This window comes from Mobula birostris, chromosome 16 (assembly GCF_030028105.1).
Source record: "Mobula birostris isolate sMobBir1 chromosome 16, sMobBir1.hap1, whole genome shotgun sequence".
In the NCBI taxonomy this organism is placed as follows: domain Eukaryota; kingdom Metazoa; phylum Chordata; class Chondrichthyes; order Myliobatiformes; family Myliobatidae; genus Mobula; species Mobula birostris.
In genome coordinates, this window is record NC_092385.1 from 74,027,332 (window position 1) to 74,046,330 (window position 18,999).

Genomic DNA, 18,999 nt, shown 5'->3' on the forward strand with positions numbered 1-18,999 from the left:
AGAGACTGAAGACTGCAGCACCAGTAGCAAGGACCAAGAAGGTTTGGACAAGGGAAGCACAGGAGCGCTTACAGGACTTCTTTGAATCCTTGGACTGGACTGTTTTCAGAAATTCATCTTCGAACCTGGATGAGTATGCTGCAGTTATTACGAACTTTGTTAAAATCTGTGTGGAGGAATGTGTGCCTACAAAGACTTACTGTATATTCCCAAACCAAAAGTCATGGATGAACCAGGAGGTACATCGCCTGCTGAAGGCTAGATCTGTGGCATTCAAGTCTGGCGACTCAGGCCTGTACAAGAAAACCAGGTATGATTTGCGGAGGGCTATGTCAAGGGCAAAGAGACAACTTCGAATGAGGTTGGAGGCAACATCTAGCAGGGTTTACAAGACATTACTTCCTACAAAGCGGAACCCAATAGTATGAATGGCAGCTACACTTCACTACCAGATGAAGTCAATGCCTTCTATGTCCGCTTTGAAAGGGAGAACACAACTACAGCTGTGAAGATCCCTGCTTCACCCAGTGACCCTGTGATCTCTGTCTCAGAGGCCGATGTTGGGTGTCTTTAAAGAGAGTGAACCCTCACAGGCAGGAAGTCTTGATGGAGTACCTGGTAAGGTTCTGAAAATCTGTGCCAACCAACTGGCAGGAGTTTTCAACCTCTCACTGCTAAGGGCAGAAGTTCCCACTTGCTTCAAAAAGCCAACAATTATACCAGTGCCTAAGAAGAATAATGTGAGCTGCCTTAATGACTATCACCCGGTAGCACTCACATCAACAGTGATGAAATGCTCTGAGAGGTTGGTCATGACTAGACTGAACTCCTGCCTCAGCAAGGACCTGGACCCATTGCAATTTGCCTACCTCCACAATAGGTCAACAGCAGACACAATCTCCATGGCTCTCCACATGGCTTTAGACCACCTAGACAACACAAACACCTACGTCAGGATGCTGTTCATCGACTATAGCTCAGTATTTAACACCATCATTCCCACAATCCTGATTGAGAAGTTACAGAACCTGGACCTCTGTACCTCCCTCTGCAATTGCATCCCCAACTTCCTAACATGGAGACAACAATCTGTGTGGATTGGTGATAATATCTCCTCGCTGACGATCAACACTGGGGCACCTCGGGGGTGTATGCTTAGCCCACTGCTCCACTCTCTCTATACCCATGACTGTGTGACTAGGCATAGCTCAAATACCATCTATAAATTTGCTGATGATACAACCATTGTTGGTAGAATCTCAGATGGAGACGAAAAGACGTACAGGAACGAGATATACCAACCAGTGTAATGGTGTCGCAGCAACAACCTGGCACTCAATGTCAGTAAGACAAAAGAGCTGATTGTGGACTTCCAGAAGGGGAAGATGAAGGAACACATACAAACCCTCAGAGAGAGATATGAAGTGGAGAGAATGAGCAGATCCAAGTTCTTGGGTGTCAAGATCTCTGAGAATCTAACCCGGTCCCAACATATTGATGCAACTATGGCAAGACAGCGACCATGCTTCATTAGGAGCTTGAAAAAATTTGGTATGTCAACAAAAACACTCAGAAACATCTATAGATGTACTGTGGAGAGCATTCTGATGACTGCATCATTGTCTGGTATGGGTGGGCTACTGCACAGGACCGAAAGAAGCTGCAGAGGGTTGTAAATTTAGCCGTTTCCAACTTGGGTACTAGGCTACAAAGTACCCAGGACATCTTCAAGGAGCGGTGTCTCAGAAAGGCAGCGTCCATTATTAAAGACCTCCATCACACAGGGCATGCCCTTTTCTCACTGTTACCATCAGGTAGGAGGTACAGAAACCTGAAGGCACACACTCAGCGATTCAGGAACAGCTTCTTCCCCTCTGCTATCCAATTCCTAAATGGACATTGAACCCGTGAACACTACTCCACTTTTAAAATATATATTATTTCTATTTATGTACAATTTTTAATCTATTCAATATAGGTATATTGTGATTGATTGATTTATCCTTCTATACTGTGAATTGCATTGAACTGCAGCTGCTAAGTTAACAAACTTCACGACACATGCTGGTGATAATAAACCTGATTCTGATTCTGAAGACGTATAGATGGGCTATACCTGGACTTGAAAGACAGACTAGGGACAGCGAACTCTGGCAACTGCTGTCAGTGGCCTACGCCCTGGGATATCTCTGGGATGCCGCCTGTATTAGAGGCACATGCTGTGAGGAGAGGTTGGACAAACTAGGAGCTGCAGAGGCAATGAGAGACCCAATAGAAGGTTATAGAATTATTAGAAGCGCAGATAAGATAAGCAGCTGGCATCTTTTTCCAGGGGTCAATATATCCGATACTGGAACACATGCATTTAAGATGAGAGGAAGAAAGTTCAATGGAGATGAGGGGGACAGGTTTCTTACACAGAGAGTCACAGGAACCTGGAATGCGCTGCCGGGGTGGCAAGACAGCAGCTACACTTCATTAGGAGTTTGATGAGATTTGGTATGTCAACAAATACATTCAAAAACTTCTATAGTTGGATGGTGGAGAGTATTTTGAAGGGCTGCATCACCGTCTGGTATTGGGGTGGGGGTGTAGGGATCTACTGCACAGGACTGAAAGATGCTGCAGAGGGTTGTAAATCTAGTCAGCTCCATCTTGGGTACTCAGAAACGCTGCGTCCATTATTAAGGACGTTCAGCACCCAGGGCACGCCCTTCTCTCACTGTTACCATAAGGTAGGAGGTATAGAGGCCTGAAGGCACACACTCAGCAATTCAGAAACAGCTTCTTCCCCTCTGCCATCTGATTCCTGAATGGATAGAGAATCCTTAGACACTACATCACTTTTTAAATATATATTATTTCTGTTTTTCCATGATTTTTAATCTATTCAATATACGTATACTGTAATTAATTCTTATTTATTTATTATTATTATTTCATTTTGTTTTTTTCTTCTATATTATGTATTGCATTGAACTGCTGCTGCTAAGTTAACAAATTTCTGAACACATGCTGGTGGTAACGAATGGTGGTTGTGAATTATGTATATTTCTCCCAATTATGTTACCCTACGCAGGCCGCCACAGAATTCACTAAAACCCGCATTGTGAGCCTGTCTGGAGCTCAGGCGAGCCACCCGGCTTGGATCCTGTGTTCCATTGGTGCAGGAGCTGAAGGTGCATTGATACTCTCATGATCACGTGTGATGGCAGGGGTGTGGTAGTGGAACACTCCAAATTTTGGTGGGTCAGCCTAAGTAGATCTATTGAAATACATTCAGGTTACCCTTCTGATCTGTGATAAAAATCTTTTCTCCCTGTCCAAAATGTGAAACGAGCCATTGTAAGGGGGCCTAAGGGGATGTTGGTGTGTGTCATGGTAGAAAGAAATCACCTGGCACTCATAAAGGCCGACGTATACCATCTCAGCTGTGGACGACTACAGGTCCTCATTTGGAGCAATTCTGAGCCCTAACATGACCCATGGGAAACAACACTCATCAGTTAGGGGAGCCTTCAGAGCAGCCTTTCGGGAGCCGTGAAACTGCTCGCATAGGCCACTGTGATATGCCATGGTGTGATGTAGCCAAATGCCGAGGTTCTGGGCCACTGCAGCCCAGAGATCTGAAATGAACTGAGGATCACGGTCAGAGGAAATTTCAGATGAAGACAAACTGAGTAATCCAGGTGCCAATGAAGGCACATCTGCAGCTGTCGTCAATGCTAGAGGGACGGCCTCTGGCCACCTGGTCATATGGTGCACCGTGGTCAGAAAGTGCATGAAACCACAGGAGCAGAGAAGAGGACCAAAAAGGTCCACCTTGACATGGTCAAACCATCACTCAGGGACCTCAAAAGGTGACAATAGTGCCTGAACCTGACAATTAATTCTTGCCCACTGGCACTCCGACACCAGCTGCAGTCTAATCATGTCCTTTTCGAAGCTGTCCCAAATAAATTTTAGTGTAACCAGTTTCTGTGAGATCTTCTGGTCCGGATAAGGGAAGCCATGTATAGGTCAAAACCAGCCCATTTCCAGTTTGCAGACATGATGGGGCGAGGGAGACCGGTTGGGACATTGCACAGGAGAGAAACTCCAGCTTCTTCGAACTTCATGTCAGCCAACTGCAGGCCTGTGACTGCTGTTCTGTAAGCCTGGACCTTTGGGTCAGTAACTTGGTCAGCTGCCATGCCAACATTATTAACCCCTACATGTACGGCTTTAGCTGCTGGCCATGAGATGCAATCAGCCATGGGATTATATTCCCTCTTGATATGTTATATATCCATTGTGAACTCTGATATGTAGGCCAGATGGCATTGCTGCTATGCAGATCAGTGATATTTTGGCCATCATGTGCATGAGGGGTTTGTGGTCAACAAATCCTGTGAAATGGTGACCCTCTAGAAGAAAGCAAAAATGACAGACAGCTAGTTAGAGACTGAGAAGCTCACATCAAACGTGCTGTACTTCCTTTCAGATGGGTAGTGCTGCTGACTGAAGAAAGGGTGCGGCTCGCAAAAGGTTGGCTTGCAGGTACAACAGGTTATTAAGAAGGCAAACGGAATGTTGGCCTTCATTGCTAGAGGGACTGAATTCAGGAGCAAGGAGGTCATGCTGCAGCTATACAGGTACTGATGAGGCTGCACCTGGAGTACTGTGTGCAGTTCTGGTCTCCATACTTGAGGAATGATATACTGGCTTTGGGGGCAGTGCGGAGGAGGTTCACCAAGTTGATTCCAGGGATGAAGGGGTTAACCTATGAGGAGCGATTGAGTCGCCTGGGACTATACTCTCTGGAATTCAAAAGAATGAGAGGGGATCTTATAGAAACATACAAAATTTTGAAAGGGCTAGATAAGATAGAAGTAGGAAAGTTGTTTCCATTGGTAGGTGAGACTAGAACTAGGGGGCATTGCATCAAGATTCAGGGGAAAAGATTTAGGATGGAGATGAGGAGAAACTGTTTTTCCCAGAGAGCGGTGAATCTGTGGAATTCTCTGCCCAGGGAAGCAGTTGAGGCTTCTTCACTAAATATGTTTAAGTAACAGTTAGATAGGTTTTTACATAGTAGGGGAATTAAGGGTTATGGGGAAAGGGCAGGTAGGTGGAGCTGAGTTTACGGACAGATCAGCCATGATCTTATTGAATGGTGGGGCAGGCTCGATGGGCCGGATGGCCTACTCCTGCTCCGATTTCTTTTGTTCTTGTGTTCTGCATCATGCCTCCAACCAGTGGGTCAGTCACAGCACCCACAGCATAATCTGAAGCGTCAGTGGTGATGGCAATGGGTGTGTTGGGGGGCTGGTCTGCCATTAGAGTCATGTTAGAAAGATCTCCTTTGATATCATCAAATGCCCTGGTCATGCCCTAACCAATCAAGCATGTGATTAGGGGTATTGCCTTTAAGCCCACTATACAGAGGGACCATAAGTTCAGCAGCTCATGGAATGGTAGAAATTCACCATGTCTAAAAACTCCTGTAGTTTTTTAGTAGTTTGGAGCAGTGGGAGATCCATAATAGTGGCTCCCTTTGATGGGAAAGGAATTGCACCTTCTGTGAACATGTGTTGGCCAAGAAAGTCAATGGTCGACAACCCAAACTGACATTTAGCAGGTTAATAATCAACCCATGTTTGCTTAAGCACTCTAAAAGTGTGCAGAGATAAGATACATGATCAGATTTGGATGCACCTGCGAAAAGTATGTCATTGAGGTAAACAAAAAGAAAATCTAAATCTTTAATGCAGGGTCTATCAGCCATTGGAAAATCTGTGCTGCATTTTTCAGTCCAAGTGGCAAGTGCAGAAACTCAGAGGGCAAATGGGGTTCTAACAGCAGTTGTGGGAATGTCCTTAGTGCACACAGGCACCTGATGGTAGCTGCTGACTAAGTCCACCTCAGAACAAAATTATCATTCCAGCGAAACGCACTGAAAGGTCTTGAATATGTGGGACTGAGTATGGATTGGGGTGGTATCCTCGATAAGGCAGTGGTAATCACCGCATGGACAGCAATCACCATCAGGCTTGGGGACCATGAGGAGGAGTAAAGACCAAGGGCTATTTGATCTACTTACCATGCCATATTTCTGTGTTAGCAAACTCAACTTTCACACTGGTCAGCTCTTCTGAGTCTAGTCTATGTGCATGAGCGTGGACCAGCGAGCCAGCTGTGGAAATGTGGTGCTCAAACCCATGCTTTGTAATTGCAATGGAAAATGTAGGCTTGGTGACATTTGTGAATCTGCCCAGCAGGTGACTGAATTGTCATGTGGTGGGGTTTGCACCAGAAAGAGTCATTATGAGGAACTTACCGGGGATACCGGCTAATGACATAAGGTCCTTTGTGTCCACAAGTCAGCAGTTCTTAAGGTACGTTATGTAGGACTAGATGTTACTTGCACTCCTGAGACCTGCTGCCTGGACTCTGTGGGGTGGCCAGTGAGTGGTGGCATCTTCTGGGTTATCAAGTGGGCGTCCTCTTTCCTCGGTGTTTCGCTGATAGGCCCACGACACCTCCGGAGGGTTCAGCAGTGAACCCTGGCATCCCGGGCTCACCCCCTAGGTGCCTTTCACTCACTTGGGGGCCCAGATGGAATCCTTTCTCTTCATCCAGAGCCGCTGACTACCCTTTTCAGCAGCTCTGACTGCTTGTCGGTGTGTCTTCCCTCGCACTCCCGATTCCCGGAGTAGCCTTGATCTTGATGTGGCTACAAATCCTTTGCAGCCTATTTCGACTGGTCAGACCCTTGCTTTCCAGCCACGTTGTTGCGCGTTGGCTACAAGCTCAGCATACCTCAGCTTTTTGCGCTCATAGGCCTCCTCCACTGCATCCTCCCAGGGTACTGTAAGCTGGATGATGTAAACGACACGGAGCGAGGCCGACCATAGCACAAGCTCTGGTCTGAGGTTGGTTTCCGCGATTTCAGTTGGGAAGCAGAGCCTCTGGCCTAATCTGCCAGCATCTTCCAATCACGTGCCCCACCTATCCAACATGTGTCTGGTCTCAATGTATCGAATTTGGCTTAACCCTCACCTTCCCGGATAAATGTCATTAACAGCCAGCGGGATGAAGGAGGAGGGAGAGTGTTGACGCTCATCCGCCGACTTTCCAGCACTGCTGCAAGACACCGTAGCACCTGCTTGTGCCGCCAGGTTTATCGGCTTTGAGTAAGGCTGGTCTTGCAGCCCACTAGCACGTGTTTTAGTGTTGCTGAGGTCGGGCAGAGGGAGCACATGGGGTCCTCTCCATAACACTGGCTGAGATTCATGGGAGATGGCAAGACATCATAGGCAGCCCTGATGGTGGAGCTAGCTCTGAATGTCCCCATCTCCCACAGCTCTTTCCAGGAAATCTACTGGAAAGTCCTTTGGAGCACAGGAAACTTCCACTGAGCAGAGGTCTAGCAACTTCAGCTGAGACAAATGTGTGGAGTCATACACCGAAGCAGAGTGTCACACATTGTGTTCAATAAGTCTGCATCCTGTTGCCATTGGCAGCCTCCAGTGAGGGTCCGTGGCTCTCTGCCTTATAATCGATGGGCAATGCTGGCAGCGTACTCATTTGAGCACCCGTGTCACACAGGAAATGTCGCCCTGAAAGGGTGTCAAAATGAACAATAGACAATCCTGGCAGCTGGAACCCACATTGTTTACAGACCTCCTGTGAACCTCCTGAAGCACTGTGCACTGGCATTGTTGGAGTTGCATGGTTGGCATTCCTTGGCATTGGTGCCAAAGCGTGCATGGACATGGCATTGTCTGGTTTGGAGCTGTGAGCATGAGTCTCCTAGTGGCTCTGCTGACAGGGCTTATTGAGACAGGGAAAGGAGGAGGAATGATACAACTCTGCCTGACCATTTTACAAAAACTCCCTATAGTCCTTCATGGGTGAATTAGTGAGGGCTGTGTGAACTTGCTCAGGCATTTGTTGCATAAAGAGTTCTTTAAAAGTAAAATAAGGATGATGATTGCCCAGGAGAGTAAGCATGTGATCCATTAGTTCTGAAAGCCTAGCATCACCCAGGCTGGGCAAGGAAAGCAACTGTTTGCTGCACTCAGACTCAGGCAGCCCAAGAGTCTGTAGTAGGTGAGTTTTACGAGTGACATAATTATCATGTGCAAGCAGGTCTCCTAGGAGACTCATCACCGGCTGTAGTGGAAGTGGTAAACTTTAGTTTTATCTGTTGTGATTTTTCACAGCAAGAACTAGTCTTTTACCCATGTAAACCACGTGGTAGCATGCTGTTCCCAAAACTCTGGTAGCTTCAAAACAACTGCGTTCGTCAACTTGTTGTTGAGTAACTCTGGAATTGTCCCCAGTGTAGGATTTTGTGAATAAGACATATGAAAGTCATTTTATGTACTTAACAAAAGCCACAGCCCTTTATTTCCATATGAATAAACCAAAAGCAGTTGTCTTAATTTGACATCATTATGTTCAGACATTATCTCAAACAAACACAACTCAACCATGGTGTTTGTGAATTATGTAAAGCAGTTTTTATTATGAACAGTATGTGTCATCTGTCACCCATTACATTATCCTACAAGATTACACTGAAAATGTGCAAAGGAAATTCAACAAAAGGCCATTTTGATGAACAATGCTCCGTAACACCTCAGATCTGTCTGTCATAAGGATCGATACTACTTCCTTGCGAGCTAGAATGGCTCATAAAAAGGTTAAAATTACGCAAATTGACTGTCCGGCCTGAGGTACCTCACTACTGCCATTTTCTCTTCTTTGAATTCACCTGCCATACTCACTGCCGAGACAGACCTTTGAAACACAAAATTATGATGCAGGTTTGCACTGAGTCCTTGCAGTCCAGTGAGGTGTAGAAGGGGTAGAGACATCCTGAGAGGAAACCCATAAATGAATCCCAGTATGTGGCAGGATTGCAGAAAAACCCTTAGGGGATGTATTGTTATCAGTTTATTATTGCACACATCGACTCCAGCCTTCTGCTATTTGCCTACCACTGAAACAGATGCCATCTCCCTGGCCCTAAACTTGTCTGTGGAGCATATGGGCAGTAATGTTGTTAATGTTGTGTATGGCAGACTGTTGTTTATTGACTACAGCTGCGCCTTTAACATGATAATTCTAAGCACACTCATCACCAAAGTCCAGACCCTGGGAGTCAATGCCTCCCCCTGCAACAGGATCCATGACTTCCTGATCAATAGGCCACAATTAGTGAAGGTAAGCACCAACACCTCAGCCATGATTATTCTAAAAACTGGTGTTCCATCTTCAGCTCCCTACCCTACTCCCTGTGCAGTTGTGACTGTGTGGCCTGATTATGCTTTAACTCCATCCACAGATTTGCTTATGATACCACCATACTGGGCCCTATCTCAAGTAGCAATGAGTTGGAGTACAGGAAGGAGATAGGGAGATTAGTGACATGGTGTCATGACAGCAGAGTTCCCTCAATGTCAGTAAGGCAAAGGACTTGAGGAAGGGGGTTATGCACATACTCCATGTACATTTATGTATGTACTCCATATACATCAATGAGGTCATGTACATACTCCATGTACATCAATGCGGTTATGTACATACTCCATGTACGTCAATGGGGTCATGTACATAATCCATGTACGTCAATGAGGTCATGTACATACTCCATGTACATCAATGCGGTTATGTACATACTCCATGTACATTTATGTATGTACTCCATGTACATCAATGAGGTCATGTACATACTCCATGTACATCAATGCGGTTATGTACATACTCCATGTACGTCAATGGGGTCATGTACATAATCCATGTATGTCAATGAGGTCATGTACATACTCCATGTACATCAATGTGGTTATGTACATACTCCATGTACGTCAATGGGGTCATGTACATACTCCATGTACATTAATGGTGTTAAAGTTGAGAGGGTTTGAGAGCTTCAGATTCCTGGGACTGAACATCACCAACAACCTGTCCTGCCCCAACCAAGGTGAGATCATGGAAAAGAAAGTTACCAAGTGACAAGTCCATGCTTCACTTAAAGTAAACTTGAAGTTAGATCTGCATTCTCGGACTCCCGTGTCTTCCTTTGAACCAGTTTATAGTTTTGAAGTAAGAAAACATAACATTGCTGACAAGGTATTTTTGAAAATGAACCTGAGATGACTATCGACATGTTGAAGTGCAACAAGATGTTTGAACAAAAAAAAAATGCAGCGAGGAAAGTAGAGTTAAAATAAAAAGCAGTGCAGCATGTGTTCTTCAGAAGGGAAGACATGATCAAGTTTTAAAAGCAGGCAGGAACAGGGAATTCACTGCTTCATAAAGAGTGAGTACCGGGTGATAATAGTCGTTAAAAAAAGCAGAAATGGCTGGCTATATCTGAAAAGCTGACACATTTGATTATACAGAGGATAACTGGAATATGTATACTGAGCTAATTCAACAATATTTTGAAGCAAATAAAATAGCCTATGATAAATGAGTACAAATTTTGCTGAGTTCTTTGGGTTTAAAGGCATACAGTTTGCTTCGAAGTTCAACTGTTCCAACCAAGCCATAAGAAATGTGCTTTGCTTAAATACAACAACCACCAAGCCATGTTGAGCTTGTATGTGGTAAAAAAACAGGGGGACCAGCATTGTGCAGTCATGATTGAGACAACTGCAACCTGATTGGAGATTCATCCACCATTTGAATACCACATCTCCGCAATAAAGTCAACCCCTGTGCCTCTGGTTGGGAAGCATGTTGGACCAAGGAAGAACCATGCTGTTTAGAGGAATCCTGAAAGTGACAAAAACAGTGGTCTGACTACAACAGTTTTTGTAGGCAACATATCTGAAAAAGATTCTGATATGTTAATCAGCAGTTATTTGTAAAATGTGCATTGGTTTTAAGCTGAAAGAGAGTTCTAGGAGCTTCAGGACAGCTGCAAGCATTCAGCTTTTGTGGTTGTAAAGAATTAGAATCATGCATTAAAGTTATTGCATGAACTTTAAGTGGGAGACAAAACACTGCTTGTAAAAGTAGATGCAAAGAACAAACCCAGCTGAATGAATGGAAGGCCAGAAAGAAAGGAGTCATTGGTGTCACAAAAACCAAGGATTCATCAGATGATGTTGTGGATGAGGAAACCAAGAGGAGAGAGAAGATGGTTTAAAGGAACACTAGAAAGATTAATAAGAGAATACTCTAGCGAACTAAATACACATTCCAAAGATCAAGATGCACACACAGGAAGGGAAAAGAGGAAGAAGAAGAATAGTGGGTACCATTTTCAGCAGTCTCAGAGTCAATTCCCACAACCACCACTGAGGACGGCACTGAAGCTGAGATTGTTTTCACAGCCACAAGTCTCACCTGCCAAGCAAAGTAGTCCTCCTTGTCAGGAAAGATGTTATCCCACAAGGGTAAGAAATCCTCCACAGTGATTAAATCTTTATGCCTAAATGGGGGAACTTAAAATTTACTATATTGTGGATATCTGTATGTAGTAAAGGAAAGGTACGTCGCATCCAGAGTTCCTCCAGTTAGCAGACGATTTCCCTCCATGCCTCTCTGAACATGGGGAACTGCATACGAGACAAGTTACAGCGGTGGTTTGCCATTGCCTTCTGCCAGGTGAGTTTCCAAAGAGATCACCAGCTCGTAACCCAGCACGGATGGAAAGCGTGCAGGGGAGCCGACTGGATTCCAACTCAGAGCCTTTTGTCCCAAAGTCCAGCACTGATGCCACTACACCACCAGCCAGGGTCGGTCTGTATGTAGTAGTTGTGTTATATAGTATACTACGTATATAGTTGGGATGCATTCTCTATTGTGTTGGAGTTTATAATTAAGTAGGGAGGAGTGTTGTGTATTTAATATTTAAGTAATACTTGAGCATACATTGTTTGATTTAAGCATTCTTGTTCACTTCAATAATTAATTACAGGTTATATGTATAAATACATGAATTGCCACATTATGACACTACCATATGATACGTGCATGCTTTGCTTAAAATAAACGCCAAGTTAGACCCACATTCCCGGACTTTTGAGTCTTCCTTTGAATTAGTTTAATATTTTGAAGTTATAAAACATAACGTTTGACCCCCACCGATTTTCATTAATGAACCATATAAAGCGTAAAACTGCGGTACAGCTACTGCTGTGCATGTAATCGCAAGAAGCTGCAGAGAACTGAGGACAGAGCTCAGCACATCATGAAAACTAGCCTCCCCTCTACGGACTCTAAAGTCTATGCTTCTCAATTCCTCAGTAAAGAAGCCAAAATAATCAAAGACCCCAACCATCCTAGACATTCTCTCTCCTCCCCTTCTCTCATCAAGCAGAAGATACAAATATTTGAAAGGATATATCACCAGGGTCTAGGACACCTTCTATCTCACTGTTATCAGACTCTTGATTGGACTTCTTGTATGGCAAAATGGACTCACAATCTGTCTCATTCTGATCTTGCACTTTCTTCTTACCTGGACTGCACTTTCTCAGTAGCTTTTTTATTCTGCTTTGTTATTGTTTTACCTGATTCTATCTCAATCACTGTGTAATGATTGATCTGTATGAATAGTATGCACTGTACCTTGGTATATGTGACAATAATAAATTAATACCAGTACCTATAGTCATCTATACTGAGGTACAATGAAAAGCTTGTTTTGCAAACTGTTCATACGGATCAGTTCATTACAGGGTGCAGGGTGATATAGAGCCAGGTAAAACAATAGCAGATGTGGAATAAAGTGTCACAGCAAAAGAGGAAGTGCAGTGCAAGTAAAAATGCTGAAAAGCATCAAAAGAGAACAAGATTAAGAACTTGGACTTATGTGTCAACTTTAACATGACAAAATATTTCAGGGCATTTACTTCCCGGGAACTTGATCTGACAAAAACTGGCACCAAGCCCACCAGGGAGGAGATAGGTAGCATCCACGCCAGGACCATCAGACTCAAAAACAGTTACTTTTGCCAAGCAGGAAGGCTAACCCAACCACCACTTCTTATGTATAGACACCCTTGTGCCTAGTGTCACTTTATGGACATACACTTAATCTATGTATATAAGCTATCTTACTTATTTATATTTATTGTGTTTTATTATTATTATTGTGTTCTTTATCATACTGTGATTTTTGTGCTACGTTGGATCCAGAGTAAAAATTATTTTGTTCTCCTTTACACTTGTGAACTGGAAATGACATTAAACAATCTTGAGCAACACACATAAAAATTGCTGGTGAACGCAGCAGGCCAGGCAGCATCTGTAGGAAGAGGTACAGTCGAAGTTTCAGGCCGAGACCCTTCATCAGGACTAACGGGAAAAAGAGCTAGTAAGGGATTTGAAAGGGGGAGGGGGAGATCCGAAATGATAGGAGAAGACAGGAGGGGGAGGGATGGAGCCAAGAGCTGGACAGATGATTGGCAAAGGGGATATGAGAGGATCATGGGACAGGAGGTCCGGGGAGAAAGAAAGGGGGAGGAGGGAAGCCCAGAGGATGGGCATGGAGTATAGTGAGAGAGACAGAGGGAGAAAAGGAAGAGAGAGAGAAAAATAATTATATATAATAATAATAATAATAATAATAAATAAATAAATAAATAAATAACAGATGGGGTACAAGGGGCAGGTGGGGCATTAACGGAAGTTAGAGAAGTCAATGTTCATGCCATCAGGTTGGAGGCTACCCAGACGGAATATAAGGTGTTGTTCCTCCAACCTGAGTGTGGCTTCATCTTTACAGTAGAGGAGGCCGTGGATAGACATGTCAGAATGGGAATGGGATGTGGAATTAAAATGTATGGCCACTGGGAGATCCTGCTTTTTCTGGCGGACAGAGCACAGGTGTTCAGCGAAACGGTCTCCCAGCCTGCGTCGGGTCTCACCAATATATAGAAGGCCGCATCGGGAGCACTGGACGCTGTATATCACCCCAGCCGACTCACAGGTGAAGTGTTGCCTCACCTGGAAGGACTGTCTGGGGCCCTGAATGGTGGTGAGGGAGGAAGTGTAAGGGCATGTGTAGCGCTTGTTCTGCTTACAAAGATTAGTGCCAGGAGGGAGATCGGTGGGAAGGGATGGGGGTGACGAATGGACAAGGGAGTCACGTAGGGGGTGATCCCTGCGGAAAGCAGAGAGTGGGGGAGGGAAAGGTGGGCTTAGTGGTGGGACCTTTTTATGTGTGTTGCTTGAAATTCCAGCAGATTTCCTTGTGTTTGCGTTTTTAAATTCACTACTGCAAAGCCTCTTGCAGTGATCCTACACTGAAGAAGTTTAAATCTTCTCTTTGACAGGAGTTCAGTGAAACCACCTCTCACTGCTCCCCATCTTGTTCACCAGCAATTTTTGTGTGTGTTGCTTGAAATTCCAGCATCTGCAGATTTCCTCGTGTTTGCGTTTTTAAACAATTTTGAAACTTGAATCTTGAAGCCAGTTAATGGTTTTTAGGTGAGGTCTCCAATAACAGATTCTATTGAGTATTTCAAAGGAGGAAAGATAGAGAAATGGGCAGGGAGGTTTATGAAGGCCCAGAGGAGGCCCAGGAATTAGGGCCCTGACAAATTAGGGGATGAGCAAGAGACTAGCACTCTGAGAAAAGAAATTTGTTTGGCTGAAGATTGCTGATACAAGGAGGTGTAAGGCAACAGAGAGATTTTAAGACAAGAATTAAGACTGAGCAGAGTTGGGCTAGCTAGGAACCAATGTAGATGAACAGTAGAAGGAAAATAGATTAAGGACTTGTACAATTTAGCATGTGGCAGCCAATCCGTATAGAAGCCATCTGCTGGTCTTCAATAGGGTTGCCTAGATATTTCTGAAACATAAATTGCTAGCATAAACTAAACCAACAAATGATGTTGGGGTTTCAGACAGAATATCTCCTAACGTGTTCATATGTCAATCTACTGCTTGTATTTTTACCATGTAGGTTAATATCTGCAATACTACAACAAACAATAGTATACATGGCAAATTTGTTCTTGTATAATATTGTACTTTCTCAGCTTTCTAGCATGTTTTGAAAGGAACAATGTTCCCCACTCTATATAATAATAATAATAATAATAATAATTGATTAAAATATATTCCATTTTATCAGTATTAAATAACAACAAAAAATGAAAACTAAAACCATGACTCTGAACTGTGCTTTCACATCATCTTACCATCTGCTTTTAGATTTGACAAGGAGGGATTCCAATGTAAGAACTCCTTTACATAAGGTCACTGGTTAGGTCAATAGATTAAAACTTATCAGGTTGAAACAGTGAACAGACTCTTTTCTAGACAGAATAGGTATTGGCCTGTACTCACCTCATAAACGTTGAACTGACTTTGGCCTCGGGACAACTCTCTGTAACTGGTAGTGAACTCACCAATGAAGTCATGACTTGTATTGAAGATGGGTAAGAAACAGAAGAAAGAGGAAAGAAAAGAAGGAAAACACATTAAATCTGTGAGTTTCATCTAGATTTTAGTCCACTAGTCATTTATGTTTCCTCCTCTCTGTGTGAAAGCAGCTATCAGGATATTAAAGGGAGAGAGACTCCCAGCTTTGCCATGGAGGTTTGAGAGTGTGAAACTCAGAAATCTGAATTCTGATTTGCTCTCCTTCATTTGCTGTCACAACTAATGCACAGGTAACATACACAAGATTGGAAGAAGTTCAAGCGAACCACTTCCCAGAAGTACTGTTTGTATCTCCATATAGTGAGAAGTGAACAGTTAAAAAGGGAGATGTTGCATCTCCTGCATGGGAAGATCCTATGAAAAGGGAAATGGTCAATGGCAGAAAAAGAGAGGACCACAAAGTAATCAAAGGTATGAGAAAAATGCAGCTGGTGGTGGAATCTCACTGAGTGTGGCAGAAGGTGTGAACCATGGTCCATTGAATGGAGAAACTGGTGGGCGGAAGGTGATGATGAGAAGATTTCAAACCTTATTGTGAACCAGGAGAAGGGGGCGAGAGAAGAGTTGTAGGAAATAGATGAGGCACATTAAAATGCTCTGCTAATTACTGTGGAGGGTAAGGATGCTTAATTTCAACAAACAACCTTCTAACTGAAGTAACTGATTATAATTCATATACAGGCCTTCCCTGTTTAAATAACAGCTTCCAGTTTTTTATAGATGTTAATAAATTGATTTTGTACGCAAGTCAGAAAAAACCACAAAACACAGAGATCACTCAATATTTCAATATAGTTAGCATTATAAGAAGTAGCATCATAAACAAATAAAGTTGATAAGAAAGAACTATACTAAAAGTGGAAAAAGAGGAAGTTAGTTTTGCTGTTTGTTGGTAAGAAAGAATTATATTAAAAGTGGAAAAAGAGGAAGTTAGTTCTGCTGTTTGTTGGTATGTCAGACTTTTAATGTTAATATTATGGGAAATTGTTCATACATATGGACATCTATAGATTGGGCATTCAAAACCCAGACAGGTTAAAGAGACAGTCATTATCTGTTAGCAAATAGCTACAGTGACATTCCTTGAACTGAATAATTCTTTGGAAGTAGACAAAAAAATTGAGCATTAGTGAGAGCCTGTCGATGGAGGCAGGATCAAGAAGCCTCAATAAAAAGACTAGAAAATGGAAACTCATAAGTAACCCTCCAAAATTTAACACATCTGGTTTTTTAGAAATGAACGGAACTATTTATTTTTCTTAATAAAGCTTTATTAACTTGATTTTAGTGATGTCTGTATCAATACCTTTAAATCCTTTTACTCCTGAACTTGGTTCATATTCTCACCATCTAACGAACCTTGATTCTGCTATGTGGAGTTTATGCAATAACATACACACTCAGTGGCCACTTTATTAGGTCCTCCTGCACCTAATAAAGCAGTCACTTAGTGTATATTCATGGACTTCTGCAGCTGCAGCCATCCACATCAAGTTTCACCACGTTGTGCATTCAGAGATGTCCTTCTGCACACCACTGTTATAGTGTGTGGTTATTTAAGTTATTGTTGCTTTCCCGTCAATTTGAATCAGTCCAGTCATTCTCCTCAGATGTCTCATTAACAATGCTTTTTCTTCCACAGTACTACAGCTCAGTGGATGCTTTTGTTTTTTTCACCATTCTCTGTAAACTCTCGAGACTATTGTGCATGAAAATCCCAGGAGATCAGCAGTTTCTGAAATACTCAAACCAACCCATCTGGCACCAGTAATCATTTCACAGTCAAAACCACTTAGATCACATTTCTTCCCCATTCTGATATTAGGTCTGAACAACAACTGAACCTCTTGACCATGTCTGTATGCTTTTATGCATTGAGTTGCTGTCACATGACTAGCTGATTAGATATTTGCATCAACGAGCGGGTGTACAGGTATACCTAGTAACGTGGCCACTGGCTGTACATATACATTTTCTTCTCTCATGGCAGTTAGGAAGTAATGGCTAAGAAAACATTTAATCCCATCTGGTGAAGTTGTTGTTGTGTAAGGAACTCCAGATCTAGCTAAACTGAAGGAATTGTAATATATTTTTTCACAATATAGATTATGCATTAAATATACAATATGTTTTTGTCTTCATTCAGTAAGTAACTCAATGTATTAATTTACAGTGAGTCAATGACAATAAATATTTTATCCTGAAACATTACATCAGTAAAACTTTAGAGGGTTAAAAAAATAGATGTTTCCCCAGATATGTAATTTATTTATAAAGTTTTAGTAATACCATTGGGGCATATCATTTAATGAACTATGATACATTCTGAGTCAGTATGGTGTATGATGTGGTGTGGAGCTTCTGGGAGATGGCTACCCAATGCTCCTCTTACCTATATTTTTCTAATTTTCTGCAGGTCATGGGTCTGCTGCAAATAACAATCAGGTTTCATATAAAGTTCCATTGTGTAGCAAATAAAACACCGAGGTGTTGCTGAACTTCTGGTCTGGTGTCCTGCAGTTGTTCTCCATGCGCATTCATCTTCTTTTCTAGGTGGTCTCTTGGGGTTGAGGGTGACTTGCTTTCACTCTTCTATCATGAGTTCTGAGGTGACAGGTGAGTCATTATGGGATAGGTGGCAATACTGCAGATGAAGAAGGGGCCGAGTGATCAGATGTGTGGGTGGATAGTCGATGAAGTCATGCACTGGCTTCTGTCTGCTCCTAGCACATGGATTCGAGGTCCTGTGCATGTCCTGAAATCCTCTTAGCCTTCTGCTCTCTCCATGCATGTTAATCATCACCATAATCTCTCTGCTATAAGACTATTCAACTATAAGATAGTACTCTAGCACAAGAAGATAGACTCTTGACCTCACAATCAAACTCATTATGGCATAGAACATTTTTATTGCCTACCTAGAGTGCACCTGCTCTATAACTATAACACTTTATTCTATATTCTGTTATTGCTTTCCCTTGCAATGCAAAATAAAACTTTTCACTGTATCTTGACACATGGCAGTTATAGGGCAATTCATAATTTACAGTTTACCAATTTACAAATTTACAATTTTAAGGATTAGTTCCTCCTCCCCAATGTAACTCCAGCTTTCAAAATAACAGGCAGCATGGACTAATGTCTCATGATGTTCCCTGGTTGATGGTAAGGGAAGAGGGTGCAGACCACGGAAATGGATGCTTTAAGTGGTTTTCTGTACTTCAAGGAAGACAAACTCCACACTGTTCAACTGAAGCTCCTTATAAACACTGCAGGTGCCATTTGCTTAATAAGCTTGTGTCGTGCCGAAAGCCTCATGTGGGTTGCTTGGATCGATCAATTAGCACAAGAGTGCCATGCTGTGCTGACCTTCAATTCACTAAGAAAAGACGTGCTGGTTCCAGGAGGTGCTTGTTATCAGAGTAACTGTACAAGAGCCTCTCTTGTAGAGGGAGCTACCAATTGTCCAACCCACATGAAGAGAATGAATAAGCACATGTTACAGTGACAGGTTCACATATAATTTCTTCGGTGTTGCGGAACCTTCATTCAGCAGCTGAGTTAACAAAGCTAACCAAAATTGGTACTGAGTGCCACAGG

General features: G+C 42.9%; 1 protein-coding gene across 1 annotated transcript in view; it reads right to left on the reverse strand.

Moving 5' to 3' along the window:
- The window catches only part of LOC140210888 (copine-9-like), a 562,459-nt gene that overhangs the window by 84,585 nt on the left and 458,875 nt on the right, over positions 1-18,999 (reverse strand). Inside the window, exon 11 of the mRNA XM_072280144.1 lies at positions 15,304-15,379. Coding sequence (XP_072136245.1) covers positions 15,304-15,379 — 76 coding nt within the window. The remainder of the gene's footprint in view (positions 1-15,303; positions 15,380-18,999) is intronic.